At 35.1% G+C, this 16,719-nt stretch overlaps 3 protein-coding genes across 4 annotated transcripts in view; 2 read left to right on the forward strand and 1 right to left on the reverse strand.

The window, feature by feature from the left end:
* Window positions 1-16,719, forward strand: part of LOC127856221 (heat shock 70 kDa protein 12A-like) — a 138,404-nt gene that overhangs the window by 77,474 nt on the left and 44,211 nt on the right. The window lies entirely within an intron of this gene.
* The window catches only part of LOC127856223 (protein unc-93 homolog A-like), a 48,953-nt gene that overhangs the window by 11,974 nt on the left and 20,260 nt on the right, over window positions 1-16,719 (reverse strand). The window lies entirely within an intron of this gene.
* Window positions 1,944-15,809, forward strand: LOC127856220 (NFX1-type zinc finger-containing protein 1-like). Of its 2 annotated transcripts, none has more exons than XM_052392295.1 (2): window positions 1,944-2,246; window positions 4,144-15,809. In XM_052392295.1, the coding sequence occupies exon 2, from the start codon at window positions 4,156-4,158 to the stop codon at window positions 12,445-12,447; it is 8,292 nt and encodes a 2,763-aa protein (XP_052248255.1). In that variant the 5' UTR covers window positions 1,944-2,246; window positions 4,144-4,155; the 3' UTR covers window positions 12,448-15,809. The 2 variants fall into 2 exon arrangements, with proteins under 2 accessions (XP_052248255.1, XP_052248256.1); XM_052392296.1 differs by lacking the exon at window positions 1,944-2,246 and adding an exon at window positions 2,786-2,915.

Here is a 16,719-nt window from a genome sequence, read left to right on the forward strand (position 1 = left end):
TAGTTCAAAACAACGATTTCAGATTGTAAGAAACATAAAAAGCAGAAGAAAGAACTTAATGCATCAGTTTAGTTAAAAATTCTGAATTGTATTATCATCCATACATGTAACATTCTTCCCCAGTATTAATATGAGCCTCGCTCTTGAAATGAGGCAGATTGCATGTCCTTACAGTGTCGTCCCAGATTAGCATGTGCAGGGACGACATTTTCCGCCTAAACTGGATTTTCGCTCGGTAGATACTTTCTTGCAACGCAATTAAAAATACCATATTAGTGTATAAAGTTTCGTCCCTGATAAATCTATGCCCACTGAACAAGAAAATATTTTTCGGTGCTTTAAGCATAAGCATTAAGCCTGGATTTCTCAGTGCGCGTCCTCATACGTAAGACATATTTATACTAAGGATAACAAACATATCGGCTATTGCAATTTAAAAATATAAAATTTTGACTTATTTGCGTATTTTCAAAATCAAATTTCACAAGCAACATAACACTTATCAATGTATTGTATCGTTTTGCTTTACAAAATATGAGTACGTGTATTCGTGTAAATGGAAGGTATTTATAAACGGAAATGTATTTACAGTGTAGTCCTGTGTATTAGTAGTATTTTTCTCTCCTTTGTATAAATCATTATTTAATGTATGGGATACGTCAGAAAGTATAATGGCTGATTTATGAATATCTCTCTTTAAATACATTAACGTTTAATTGAACCTCGTTGCAAAGATTTTGCTTTAAAGCGGGACTGCACGATTTTTATATGTGTTAAATTGTTATATATTGATAAAAATATGTTATAATAACACAAACAGGCAAGACAAATTAAACATTGAAGACGAATTTCCTAAAATGCAGCAAGGGCAAATTAGCACCCCGAGCCGATTGTGACGAAGATATTTAGTACATATTTTCCTACAAAAACCGAAGCATTCGTCTTTTTATAAGGATCGGAGTTAGTGTTCGTGTGCCGTATGAATAGATATCGCATGATATACATGCTGGCGAATTCGTCTGTACAGACATTTTCGATTTCAGAATTATACATCTGGCTTATTTGGCATTTTTCGACACATGTTCTTCTTAACTTTTATTTTAATTTATATTGAAATATATGTCTAATAATTTTTTTACACATTTTATATAAATTCATAAATATTTGACAAAATTGTGCAGTCCCGCCTCAACGACAAAAAACAGTATATCGTTTATTAAAACAAAACAACAACGGGATTTCGTTGCTGGATAAAACGTAGGAAGTACCATTTTATAAGTGTGAGCGTTAGCTCACACTAATGTTACAGACCATAATTTGCAAATCAGTAAGTGCTTAGAAGCCTTAGCTACGGTATGGGAAGACAACCACTGCCTGTTGCAGCAGACGACAAATGCTATGAGCGTCTGCTAGAAAAGATAACCACCACATTTGCCTGTTTATAGTTCACCACTGGTACACTGCAGAGGGTTTATATGACTTATAGTGTTTAACAGCTTGTAAGACGAGATTGGCCAGTATAGTGTTTATCATTGAAATCTGTGCATATTGGCTGCTTTCAGGAAAAACGGGGCTTAATGCATGTCAAATAAGATTAGCCTGTGTATACTGATTAGCATGTGCAATGCGCACAAGCTATTCAAGGACGACATTTTACAACAACGAACACTTACAGTACCGTCAGCGCTTTGATTGATTAAAGTGTTTGTACAGTTGTAAATGTTTTACATAAACACTTCCTTATCATGCATGTAACATGTTATTTAAACAATCGTGCTGTATACGTTTGCAGACATACTACAGACCTAATCGATTTAATACGCACCTATTCATGTTTTCAGTATTTTCAGAAAATCCTAATAGATTTATTACGCAGCCCTAGAAAATGTTCTCTGTATTTCAGAAAATACTAATCGATTTCAGAAATTAAAACATGTCGTGCTCATTAAGGTTGAATATATACGTTGTTCAACCGATAGTAGCAATCCTTGTGGCAAAAAGATATATATATATATAGATTTATTTTTTTTACCAATGGAAATTGTTTACTTTTCGAAAAGTGAACTGCGTCGATTTACACGGACACGTGCTTACATGAACCATATTACGGAAATGTATGATTGACACACTATAACACAAACTATTGGCCGAGCTGAGATTTACGATTGACGAGTGTAAAATAAAAAGAAAACGTGTGGAGAATACCATCTATTTTATGCTCTAGATTTTGTAACACAGCAAACATCGTAAGTACATTAATGTCATATTGACACTGTAAAATAGTATAAAAATAATTAATTAATATATTGCAAAATAAAATCGACGAAGTTGTGTCAATCAACAGTTATCTTGGTTAAGTTTAGGGTTTGTTTTATTGAATTGCGTTGCTGACATGCCCGAATTTATTTCGCACGTTTTAACCAATCTTATTTGCATTTTCAGAAAATGCTTATCGATATTAGAAATTATAAAAATGTCGTGCTCATAAAGGTTGTATTAGATCTATAAAAAAATTAACTAATTATCTAATACTTGTATCAAAAAGATGGAAATGTTTTTATCGTTATCTGCTTTATAATAACTACATTAATCTTTTCGGTTTAGGATTCGTTATCATCTGGCATTCATGGTTTACTCTGAGTTGACCTTCAAATTATAAAAATAACATATATACCTGCCGACCGGAAGATTTTTTATATCTTTTTTTGAAAACCTATACCGTGTTCGTAGAAGCTGACACGGATAATTGTGAGATAAAAAAACCTCAAACACTTTAAATGTATACCATGTTTTCAAAACAGGTACTAATTTAGGTTTTCTGACGGAAGTGAATCTAAACAACAGTAGAATAGCATTATTGGGAGAATCGGACTTTATAGAATCAGAAACAAATTGGATCCAGCATTATACTACAGGTAACAATCAAAACGTGGAATATTGTATATTTTTCGAAAAGTGAGCCGCGTTGGTTTGCAAGGACAAATGATAAATGAGCCACATTGCGAAAATGTATCATTGATTTGAAGGGAACATCGACACAATTAAACAAATAAATTATTCAATGAGCTGAAATTTTCGATCAACAAGTGTAAAATGTCCACCAAAACTATTCCATCTGTTGTTTGACCTAAATGTTTGAACGAAAACAAACACATTGTTATTAGATACATGCAATATTGACAGTGCAAGTATAGGAATAATAAATAAATATACTGCAAACTAACATCGACGAAATTGCGTCCATGAACTTTAATCTTTTTATTCTCGAACAACGACATGTATTTTTAACTTTTTAATCTCGAGTGATATGCACGATGAAAAGTTAACAATGTTATTGTATATCCCATGTTAGTAGGAATTAAGTATATTTAATATCATAGTTTCAAAAAACGTAGCGACTCGTTTGATGTTATTCGACCGTTGTCTCATGGTATGTACATAGAACATTTAAAGTATAAATTAAACTGTCGATAACGGTAGTATGCTTGACTATGCATGTCCGCATAATCTACATAGATTCTAAAGTATATCATTTATGTATCTAATTATTAATATTTTATTCATAAATGACATGGATGTTTTCAGAAAGATAATAACATACAAAGAATTTACTATGTTGTCAATCTAAATATTGTGCAATACTGTGTATGTGTAAACATACTCAACAGCAGCTGTATAAACAGGTATTGGACACTTTTCTGGCTGTTTATCAAATATGCACAAGGAATGAACAAACGAGCATATCGCGTGACTGTAATTCGAGTAGCCATGTGATTATGAGCTCGTGAAATTCGAGTGATAAAATAACCGACTGTAGGAAGTTTAAAAGTTGAGTTAGATTTATTTGGGATTTTAGTAAATATATTAATGCCAATACATACCAGGCATTCATTAAACAATATATTTACAGACATTCGTTATATGTTCTTTATGTATTATTTTAATGTATTCAATTATTGAAATACTTAACATTATGGCTGAACATGTGTATATTTAGTAAGTTCGCAATTGAATATAAAGAGTATTTATGTTTAGTAACAAGACTATTTTTCTTATATTATCGCGGCATGTGTGAACAAAGCTGTTTTTGCAAATGTCTGTTAATAATTACCTCGTCTTAACGTGCATGTACATATTTTTCAGAAAGCATGCAAAATGGCAACAGGTTATGACGGACAAACACTAGCGGGTCGAATATTCTATGAAGAATTTGACACAGATACGCGGGGAAAAGATGTTGATCCTCCCGTAGGACGTGGAAGAAGTAGAGGCAGACACCATTCTGGAAGAAGACCAAGAGGAAGAGCTCCGAGCAGAGGTTTTCTAGGCAGCAATAACAACGATCGACACTATGCGAATGGACATCATAGATATCCAAAACGTGGTCAATACGGCCGACATGAAAATCGTGAAACACGAGGAGCTTTTCGTGGACAACGATACTCACGTGGTTTTAATGTCACAAACGAAGCGACAGATTTAAACCGCGTTGAATGGACCGATACAAATGTATCGAGAGACAAGCGAGAAATGCGGTTTCATAGACTGAAAGACATATGTGAACATGAAAATGCAGATGATGTCTTTTTGGAGTTAAGTCACTCTAAAAGTGGCTTTAGTGAATTAGTACATAACTCGTTTGATTATAAAGATAATGCGTTCTATATACTGAAAGCAACGGCAGTCGCCATTAAGTCATCTATTTCATTCAATTTGAGAGAGTTTTTAGAAAGGTTATATCCAGTGTTATTTCCTAAAATCAGTCAATTGTTGGGGAAAATAGAGATGCATGACAAAAGCGCAACCATTTTATGGACTAATACACAGCAGATGGCCCAATTTCTCAATGATATTTCAGAATTCCTTCAAGCGCTTATGACTATTCTTCCTGTCACCTTGCCAAGCTGCAACACAGTTATATTTGTTTTAAAGTCAATCGCCAGCAAATATCCACAGTTCAACTTTGACACAACAAACTTAACAGATGTGTTCAATTTAGTGAAAACAGAACATGAACGTCTTACGGAAACAGAACAAGCAAAGAAAAGACCTGTATACAAACATGTTGATCATGAGATGGCTCCACCAAATAATTTTAGGACAATAAGCATTTTCCCAAAACTTGAAGATATCCACCTAAATGAGCTACCTTTTCTAAGAGCAAACAAGACGAAAGGAAAGTATGATTGTCTCGATACATATTTAGATATTCAGTTCCGTTTGTTGCGCGAAGATTATATGCAACCTCTACGTCAAGGTATCTATGAGTTTAGGGGATGTATACAAAACGGTATAAGCGTTAAAAAATTAAGGAATATTCGCATATATCAAAATGTGCAGATAATGCAACCAGTTTGTTCTGCACAAGGGATAAATCATGTGATACAATTTGATAATTCACAACTTGGCGCGATTAATTGGGCTTCGTCGAGAAGACTTCTTTATGGTTCACTGGTTTGTTTGTCTGTTGACAATTTTGACACCGTTCATTATGCTACCATCACCAAGAGAGATGTAAATGGTCTACGAGAAGGTACACTAGAAGTTCATTTGGAAAATATTGAGGACGGTGTGCTAGCTAACCATGGAAATCAGTCATTTGTTATGGCCGAAACAAGTGCCTACTTTGAAGCATACAGATACGTCCTGCAAGGCCTGCAGGAAATTAAAGGAACAATGCCGATGACAAGATACATTATAGACTGTGAAATTGAAATAAAGCCACCATCATACCTACTTTGTCTGGGTGGTCCACATTACAATTTTTCACCGCTCATGAAAGATACTAACAATATTGTTGAATACCCCGTGTTAAACACACATCGTTGGCCTAAAGCTTGTGAGTTAGGTCTAGACAACTCACAATACAATGCCCTTCAAACTGCCATCACAAAAGAGTTCTCCATTATTCAGGGCCCACCTGGAACAGGTAAAACATTTGTTGGCCTAAAAATAACTGAGCTTCTCCTGAAAAACAGTGCATTTTGGAAAACGAAGACAGAAGCAAGCCCACTATTGGTGGTATGCTATACAAATCATGCATTAGATCAGTTTTTGGAAGGCATTGCCAAGGTTTGTGATCTAAATGGTATTATCAGAATCGGCGGGAGGTGCAAAAATGCTAGTCTGGAACCTTTCATTCTTCGCAACGTGAAGGAAAGAATGCGTCGGAAGAAAGAACGTTCATTCACAGTGATGCAAAGTGAAAGAGATTGTAGAGCTCGACTAAGAGAGAGTGAGCGGGAAATTGAAAAAATAAGCGCTAAGATAAAACGAACAACTTATCAAGTAGTTAATTTTACTGCTCTTAAACCGTTTATGAATGGAAAACATGTTAAAGAATTTGAAATCATGAATAAAGAGCAAGGTGATGATGACAGTACATTGCTACAAACTTGGTTATTATATCAACCATTTGGAAATCAAATGCTTTTAGATTCTGATGCGAGGACTCATATAACTCAAAGATGGATACAATTCATATTAGACGAAGTTCGTCCAATGACAATGTGGGAACTTAATGAAATAGATGACTTTGGAAACAAAGACCTATATAAAAGAGCTGAAATTTACAAGACAATGCACATGGAATGCATCAAAACGTTAAAGATAAAGCCGGAAGAGTTGTCAAGGTTGCTAACATTAACGGAGCTAGAAAACGGATTGTCTAATCCAGTGACCCAGATAAAGCTTAAATCTTTAATTGGAAATATAAAATCACCAAAAGAAAATATTTTGGACGTTTGGCTTTGCATGAACAATTTAAATAGAATAACAGAAGCAATCGAATATTTTCAAGGACAATATGCAAGTGAAACCATTGATGGCAGTGATGAAATAAAAGATGATGATTTGGAAGAAGACAGAATGTTAGATGACATCGACGATGACTTTCATGTTCACTACAAAAATATTAACTTAGAAATAGATAAGGATAAAGAGGAACGAACGAATGTTAGTAATGAGGAATGGATCCACGTGTTTGGTCAGAAAAAAAATGCAAGGAGAGTGAGAGCTTTGCTGAATAAAGCTAGACCCATGTCTGAAGACGGCGTGTTTAATGTCAAAAGTATTCAGTTTTTGGATAAAGACAAAAGGTTGGATCTGTATGCATACTGGTTGCAAAAACACAGAGAAGCGTTAAAAAACGAAGTCGTGCTTTATGAGAATCAGTTCAGAATGGCTACTGCAAGTTTGCAAGAAGTTCGTGATTTTGAAACTGTTCAAATTTTAAAAGCGTCTATTGTTATGGGAATGACAACAACAGGGGCAGCGAAATACAGAAAAATACTTCAAAGGGTAAAACCACAGATAATAATTGTCGAAGAGGCAGCGGAAATTCTTGAATCCCACATAGTAACTACTCTGGGTGACAGTTGTAAGCATTTGATACTGATTGGCGACCACAAACAACTACGTCCTTCTACGACAGTATATGAACTTGCCAAAAAATATGAAATGGACATATCTTTATTTGAGAGGATGGTCAGAAATGGGGTTCCGTGTGTAACTCTTGAAGAGCAGCATCGCATGCGCCCAGAGATATCAAAATTATTGCGTCGTGAAAAGCTTTACCCGACGTTACGCGACCACGAAACTGTATTGAGGTATGACAAAGTAAAAGGTGTTGATGTAAATATACAATTTATTACCCATGAAGAGGAAGAATATTTCTCAGGAGATTCGACAAGTTATTCAAATCCACATGAAGCTAGATACATTTCCGCTCTGTGTAGATATTTTCTAAACCAAGGTTATCCAAAGGAAAATATAACTATACTTACTCCATATATGGGACAAGTGTTGTTACTGCGCAATGAAATGCCAAAATCAGTTTTTGATGGGGTAAGAATAACAGCTGTGGATAATTTCCAGGGTGAGGAAAATGACATAATTGTGCTGTCGCTTGTTCGAAGCAGTTTGGAAATCAATGTCAATAAGAGAAACCCGATCGGATTTGTGGGCATTGAAAATCGGATATGCGTTGCGCTATCGAGGGCTAAATATGGTCTTTTTGTTCTTGGAAATTTCAAACTGCTTGAAAGAAGCAGTCAACTATGGAAGGAAATAATCGTAGAGTTGAGAAAAGCAAATTTGGTCAAGCCATATTTAACACTTAGATGTGAAAATCATCCAGAAATGTATACATATGCCTCAACTGCACACGATTTTGAAAACGTTCCTAATGGTGGATGCAACAAGCCGTGTGGAAAATACCTACCCTGTGGACACATCTGCCCAAGGTCTTGTCATGTTGTTGACATACTACACGAACATGTAACATGTTACAGGCCGTGTAAGAAAATCAACCCGAACTGCACATTAGGACATCAATGTACAAAAAAATGTCATCAGAAGTGTGGGGATTGTAAAATTATGGTTGTGAAAGTTATTCCGATGTGTCGTCATTTGGCAGAACTTCCGTGTTATTTGGACCCGTTCAACGGGATTTGCAATGCAGTCTGTGAAGTAATTTTGCCTTGTGGTCACTCTTGTGATCAGATATGCAATACGTGTAATTCGAATGCACACAATCAGAAATGTGAAAAGAACGTGATACGTAATTTGCCTTGTGGCCACAAAGTGAAAACACAGTGTTACACGAATATTATAGCTGAAGAATGCCCGGTAAAATGCAAGGCTGTTCATGAATGTGGACATCCATGTTCAGGGACATGCGGCTCATGTTTTGGTGGCAAAATTCATAAAAAGTGTAAAGGTACTTGTGGCAAGACGCTCCCATGTGGTCATAAATGTACTTTTCCATGCAGTGAAGAATTATGTCCACCTTGTTCACAAAAATGCACAACAACTTGCAGTCATGATTTGAAATGTAATAAGAAATGTTCTGAACCATGTTACCCATGTCAGCAGAAGTGTGCACATAAATGTAAACACAGAAAGTGTGAGAATAACTGCTTCGAGATATGTTCTGTTGATCCCTGCAATGAGAAATGCAAAAAAGTGCTAAAATGTGAACATACGTGCAGAGGCTTATGCGGTGAAAATTGTATTTGCATAATATGCAATAAGCATTTGATAAGAAATTGGAATGAACAATATTCTCATGCTGACGTAGTTTTCCTGCAACTTCCTGACTGTAAGTGCATATTTGAGGTTGGATATCTCGATAAAAGTAATGCGTTTAAATTGCATTCTGTTCAGCTAGATGTGACTTTACATTGTCCTTTCAATCTTTGTGGAAAACGGATTGAAACTGACATTGGACGTTATTCGTCAAAAATGAAAATGATACGACAGTATATATGTGAAACATCAACACAAATTCCACACAGTTTTGAAGAAGAGGAAAATAAAGTTTTACTTATGCTGAGAAAGGTCAAGCGTGATGGTTTATTATCACAGGAAGAGTGCGAACATTTTAATAAGAAAATTCAAGCTGGAAAATTGCGCGAATTGCACAGAACAGTAAAGAGAATAAATAAACTTCAAGATTTAGCTGAAGTTGACAAATGTATCACAAAATCCGAAATGAAAAGTCATTCCTATGTCAGTGTGAGTGTTGATGGGGTGTTAGGATTAAATACCATCCGCAATGTGATTTTGTCCGACCAATTTAGCTCAACAAAACAGTTCTGGGCGGAAGTATCAAAAGAAATTGACAGACTTCAAATCAGTGTAACTTTCACTGCTCTGAAGAACCTCTTATATGGCAGAAGTGGTACATACATTGATAATATTTTAGATGTAAGCTTCAATTCGATTTCTTCTCGTTTATTTGATGGTTGTTTACTTCCATATTTAAAAACAATTTCAAGTGAATTAACTTCTGCAATCACCAGTGGCTCTCTGTTGAAAAAGAAGGTCGATTCCCAAATATCTGCACTGAAGGCAAAATTAGAATCTGGAGATTCACGTGGGATTATCGGTAGTTTACACACCAAAGAGTCAACCGTCTCTAGAAAGACGAAAACGGATGAACACTCATGTGTAATAGATGCCAATAAAACTTTGACAAACCGTCAACCCATAAAGCCAAGTAAAGATGCAGAATCAGTTGAAACTGTAAGGTCCAGTCACAATAACATCGACAAATTAAAACAAATGCAAGGTACTTTGACACGTGTTCAAACTGACGCAACCCCTACTTCCTCGTTTACTGTAAGCACTGTCATGAATTCCGCAGGATCAGAACGACCCAGTGCAGTAAACAAACCAGATTTCTTAGTTTCAGCGAAACTTGAGCCTTCCCCAGTAACACACATTAAGTACACGAAATGTTTAGATAACTCGAGTGACCAGTTAGACGGATCAGAAAGCGCACCAATGAAACCGTCATTGCACCAGAGTCTGGAATCTACAGCACGATCCACAGAGGTTGCAAGTATGAGAAAAACTAAATCTAATGCAAATAATGGAGACATTTTACCTTCACCCGTATCGAAAATGACAACACCAATGGCTCGGTCGCTCACACAGACAGCTGAAAATGCGCGAAGGGTCACAACTTCATCAACAAAAATGCCTACAGAACCGATTAAGGTTATCCTCCCACCAAGCAGTCGAAATGCCGTAATGTCAATCAATGAAACAAACATTATTTCTGAAGCCATAAACAAGAACATTCCATTAAGACAGCAGGTGACACATAATCTTGAAACTACCCATCCTGACAGCAAAGATACATTAGTGGTGTCACGTTCAACTGATTCAGTCCCATTAACGGAGGGTCGGATCGTTAGAAAAACGGAAGCCTCTAACGAACCGTTATACTTTTCTAAACTTATGAAAGGTGAAAACGTGTTTTCTGAAAATTCAGAAAATGCAAAAGATACCTTCAGTGCAGCTCAAAAAGGCACGACGATAGGGCGAGTTCTAACCAGCAAAGTTGCATCTACATCGCCTGAGCAAGAAAATAGCTTTACTGCGCGGATTAATAAACATCGTGATATGAAAGGAACATTGTCAGATACAACTGATGCTGACAATACGATAGGACCTGGTCCTGTTTCGTCGCTTAATCCGGAAACTAAAAATCAATCTTCGAATCTTGCTAGCTCGTCAAGCAGCCAATATCAAAATACGTCCGTAAATAAAAAATTAGGAATGGAACCGAGAGAAATTTTAACTCAATTGTTTAACAAGGTTACCTATAAGCTTGAAACTAATGAAAATCCTGTAGATACAAAAGCCGTTAGGAAAAGTAAATATTTGAAAAGTACATATGATATAGAAACTGACTCCCATGCAAAATATGCTGTAACTGAAAAGGAAAGTGGTTTTTCAACAAAACATGAAAGTACGAATACAGTGTTACAAACATCTACAAGGAATTCAATTTTAAGAACCATTAAAAGTATTGATACGCGAACATCAATGCCGATAGGAACACATCATGACGTTAAATCTCATCAAACACCTTCAAATGTTTCTAACTTGGGATTGCAAAAAAAAATCAAACGTGTAGAACATCAAAAAGATGAGCCAGGTACAGTTTCTATCGGAAAATCTATGACATTAATACGGGGTCAGACAGATGAGAGTACTACAGAATCATTGAATTGTATCCCAACCAGGACATCCCACGAGACAAAAAATATTAAGGCAGGTAATCAAAAAACTTTCTGCATGCCAATAACGCACCCATCGCCATCTAAAACAGAAATTGCTGGACAATCCGATATTGACTTGTTATATAATGCTAACTATCAAGAAAGTCCAGAACATTTGAAAACAGATTCGCGTGCGACTAACTCTCCACTAAAAATTGGACGTGACCATTTACTTTTACCCGAAAATAAAACGTTAACACCAGTGACACGTTCTCTAACAAAAACAACTGACATAACACGAAACTCGCAGGGCGTCGTGAATTTGTCTTTAAAAACGCCCACAATTGTTGAACTCAAACGGTCTTTGCAAGCGCCAAGTGATATAAGAACAAGAGAACATATTCCGACACGCAATTATTCAACAGTACACGAAGCGATGAAGAGTTTAAGGCCACAAAGCGGTAAAGAAAATTCAATATCAATCAATGCAACGAATATTTATACTGAAGCCACGAACAGATTTTCAGCTTTGGGACAGCAAGTCGCACATAATATTGAAACTAACAAAGACACTGGATATACATCTGAATTTGTGGCGTATCATCCACCTGTTACAGTAGCACCAACTACTGACGAAACTTCGAATTTTTGTAAATTTATGAAAAACTTTTCTGATAATTCAGAATCTAGTGCTGCTTTGTTGAATAAAGGCAAATCGACATGGCGAACGTTAATCACTGAAGTTGAATCCCAATCGACGGATTGGCAAGACAATAAATCAACTCGAACATTGTTGTCAGAAGCAGCGTGTGCTACTAAAACAGTTGAACCATTGTGGACAAAAAGATTTCCAGATGACCAAAAACGTGTTATAGATTCAAAATCACGGAGCAGTAAATATACATCAAGCGAATCACGTGAAACAGAAGTTTGAATGACACAACGAGGGATCGCACTCGGAAAAAGCACACGTTAGCAGAGAAAGATGAAACAAAGTCAGAAGCTTCTAGCGCCTCAAGCTTTCAATTTTCAAATGTCATAGACCAGAACAAATATTGTGAAATGTTCGTCTCATCAAGACCAAAACCGGTTATGGATAATGATGGTACATCACAAAAAAGAGTTGCGGTCGCGATGATGGAAGCAACACAAACACCTGTATGTGTTCCCGACAGAAACAAATCAGTATATTGTGAAATCACACCGAAATCTAACATAGCGTTAGATGGGATTCATAATGCTCATGGTGTGGTATCTAAACTCCCGAGCGAATTTGGAAATGTACACTCAACTTCCGTGCCATTTGAAAGAAAGTTTGACAGATCACGAAATGCACGAACTAAAACTATCGCAACATTTTCCGACGCAGTAAGTACCGTTTCACCAATGGAATTCGCGATGTCCAAGGAATGTCATGTCAATTGTAATGAACAGTTTACAATATCTCCCAGCGTCAGTAATTATTTGGAAGTTCCGGTAAACAAAGACGAAAATGCAGTTAAAAGTTCAAGACCAAAATATCTAACGACAGAGTTGACTATTCTGGAAACAACGGAGTTTCTGCAAAGAAAGAGATTGTATATACTTAGAGCAAGAAATGCAAAATTGGCATTAGAAGCTTCCTGTGAAGCCACACAAACGAACTTTATATATGAGCATAAATCTGAAGGTAATAATATAATAAAAAAGCAAAAGCAACAGTGAGTACCACAAACCCAAATATCTCGAAAATCGATTAATGCAGATGTGTCAACTATAAAAGGTATTGATGTGATTTTAAATGTGTAGATCATCTCCGAGACCTTGGTGTGCAAATGAACAACACCTTATGTTTTGAGCAGCACAACGAAAGAAAATCTCAAATCGCTCGAGCGCAATTTTAAATTTTTAAAATCATTCGATGGCACTTATCACAAAAAACTGCAGAGGTCCTTGTGCGCAGCCTTATTCATTCTCATCTAGACGTTTACAACGGTCTTTTCACTGAAATTCCGAAATATTAGGATGACAGACTGCAGCGAATTTAAATTCGAGCAGCCAGAATGGTCGCTGATGTTTCGCACGATCAACCAATCAATAACATTCTCAGGTCATTGCACTGGCTCCCTATACATGCACGTGGAATGTTCAAGATGCTCGTGCTCATTTTTAGAACTAAACGTGAAACCTCTTCAATTTACATCAGCGAGCTGTTCCCAACTGGTGAAGGTCGATTCAGACTTCGAGTGATGATAATAACTTCAACATCTCAAGAACTCGAAAAAAGATAGCGGATAAATCAAAAGCAGTTATTGGAGCAAAGTGGTGGAATATTTTTCAAAAAAACTTAAAATACACATGGAGCGAATTTCAGTTTAAGTCAAAACTTAAAACACATTTTTTTAGCGTTTTATATGACAATATGTTTAGTTATATAACTTGCGCTATATAAGTGTACGTGTTTTTTGTGTGAATTTGTTCAATATTTTTATGAACCTGACTGAAACAATGTTAAATCACAGACTAATTTTTGATTAACATTATATTTTGTGTAAAAGATTTTTTATAAAACGATAATGCCTTCTCCGCAAATAATTAAGTCTTCTCTGAATGAATGTGCTTATTGTTTTCTTGGGAAGGGGAATCTTACTTTTTTGCTACATTTTTGTGTATATCTTTGAATGTGTTGAATGTGTTGTTGTGTATATACATGTGAATTGTTTAACTTAACAGTGTTTTCTCTTGATAACAATACGCAGGCATGTCAAATAGGACATAGTGCCATTTGCCGGTATACATTCGCATTGATTAGTAGTGATTAACCAAACGAAACACGGTGATCGGACACCATTTGTGCTCATTACACATAGAAATACAAAAGTCACGGTGCTTATGTATTGTACAGATGGCGTTTTTTTTTAAATATGGAATTATGAATGTCAAAGTTTGTCCTTTTTGTAATCTGGTGTTAAATTGTTATATTGCAAACATAATTAATAAAAAAAAAATATGCAAATTTGATTGCTGTATAAGTTTACATAATACTATTTTAAGGTAGGCTTAAATAAACTCGTGTAAGTGTTTGTGTGACCATGAATTTCACTATTAATTATAATTCTGTGTGTTTGTTCATTGTATAGTTTTAAACTTATAGTAAGTCTGATCATTGAACAACTGGAAGTATACTTTAGGGGCAACAAGCGGAATAGTTATCTTACTACAGCATGCACTAGGTCAATCTTTGCAATTGTCCATTGTTGTAAAATATAAATATCAAGTTGTACTGATAAATAATGTCTGTGTGTGATACAATTTAATGAGGTGATTTATTCATGTTACATTTGGTTCGATATTACATAATACTGGTGCGATATAACATCATACTGTGACTAAAAACGATCTAGTGGTATATAAAGTTACCGTTCATAATATCTTTTCAATTATTTTTTGATACGATTGACAGTGTTTGTGTAACATAATGATATGTTTTATTATATATAACACGTTATAATTTGTACCCTGGACAGTTAAGTTGGGTTCGTTAATGTGCGGAACTATTACGGCTTAATATAAAAATGCTTTGTTACGGTGTTATGCGCATTGTTGTGTTACCATTTATTTGGCATTTAAAATACTGTTTTATGATAAAACGCTCTGTTTCAAATTATTCTACAGCTTTGTTAGACATTACAAGCGTTACCAAATTTGGTCTACGAATGTGTATTATGTTTAAATGTATTCTTATATTTGGATCTAAAGATGTATCATATTTTGAATATGATTTTTCGTTTCATTTTGTATTGTTTAAATGTTGAGCATTACTTTATTGTTCTTTTGAGAACAATATATATATATCAATTCGTATGATAAAACATCATTGTTGCTTCTTCAGTTGTATCTGAAGTTGCAGATTTACACTTTCGTGAGAGAATGATTATAGACAAGAACAAATGACTCGTGTATTTACTTGAACAGTTACTTGTGATAATCTTGGTATTACAATTCACTATATTTTTGTAGTGACTTTATATAGAGAGCATTCTATTATAAAATTGTAGGTGATGAGGAATTGCATTGTTGCTATTTAGTTTGATATTATACAATACTTTATGCATATCCATTTTAAGCGCACAACCAAGTATTTCACATTCCGCGATGAATGTTTACAGTAATTATCACATATTGCATATTATGAGATGTATATGTGCTCTAAATGCACTTACTATATTCATGTATTTTGTATTATTGTTTTGTTTAACACTAAAAACTGTAAAGTTTATGTGTAATAAAATTTTGCTCTGTTCTATTAAAGTATAATGATCGTACAATCTATCTACTGTAGCATTCATACATTTTACTTTCTCGTCGGGTCGGACAATGAAGTTTAATATCACAGCTGAGTCTTACAATCCATTTAAACTTGTATAGTATTGACCGGTAATGAATTTCTGTTTATCCCATTGGATACTATAAAAAAGTATTGATATCCGATTTTTATCCGTATATTTACAGCTTGGTCTGTTTATAAATTTAACAGACACTACCAGAGAGTTTTATGTAATATGATTTGCACTTCTAAAGTTGAGTCTGCATATGTATTGTACGACAGTTGGATCTGATACTAGTATTAGAAATGTATTGTACTATAACTGTCGGGTCTTAAAATGCATTGTGTTAGTACGGTTGGATACGATAATGCATGGCGCTATATATATTGTACTATTTTTGTCGGGTTTGAAGCGGTACTATACCATTACCGTTTGGTCCCATAAAAGTGTTCTATTACAATTAGGTATGATAATGAATTTAACTCAAACAGTTGAATCGGATGTATTGTCCTACGTTTAGGTTCGATAATGTATTTTATTATAAATTTAAATAATCTGCATGAAATACAGGTGTATTTTTGGTAACAAATACAGAGGGTGAGTTCAGAATTTAGAATCACAAACCGCGAAATCCATTTCCGTATCACGCGTCTGAAAAAAAGAAAAGACTGCGCAAAGTGTTATGTACATTAAAATTAGTATTGCGCAAAGTGTTATGTACATTAATATAAGTATTGCGCAAAGTGTTATGTACATTAATATAAGTATTGCGCAAAGTGTTATGTACATTAATATAAGTATTGCGCAAAGTGTTATGTACATTAATATTAGTAGTGCGCAAAGTGTTATGAACATTAATATAAGTATTGCGCAAAGTGTTATGTACATTAATAAAAGTA

Source organism: Dreissena polymorpha, chromosome 13 (genome assembly GCF_020536995.1).
Source record: "Dreissena polymorpha isolate Duluth1 chromosome 13, UMN_Dpol_1.0, whole genome shotgun sequence".
NCBI lineage: Eukaryota > Metazoa > Mollusca > Bivalvia > Myida > Dreissenidae > Dreissena > Dreissena polymorpha.

Excerpts from the sequence above, each read along its gene's own strand:
- LOC127856220 (XM_052392295.1), top strand. The coding sequence starts at position 4,156 with ATGGCAACAGGTTATGACGGACAAACACTAGCGGGTCGAATATTCTAT.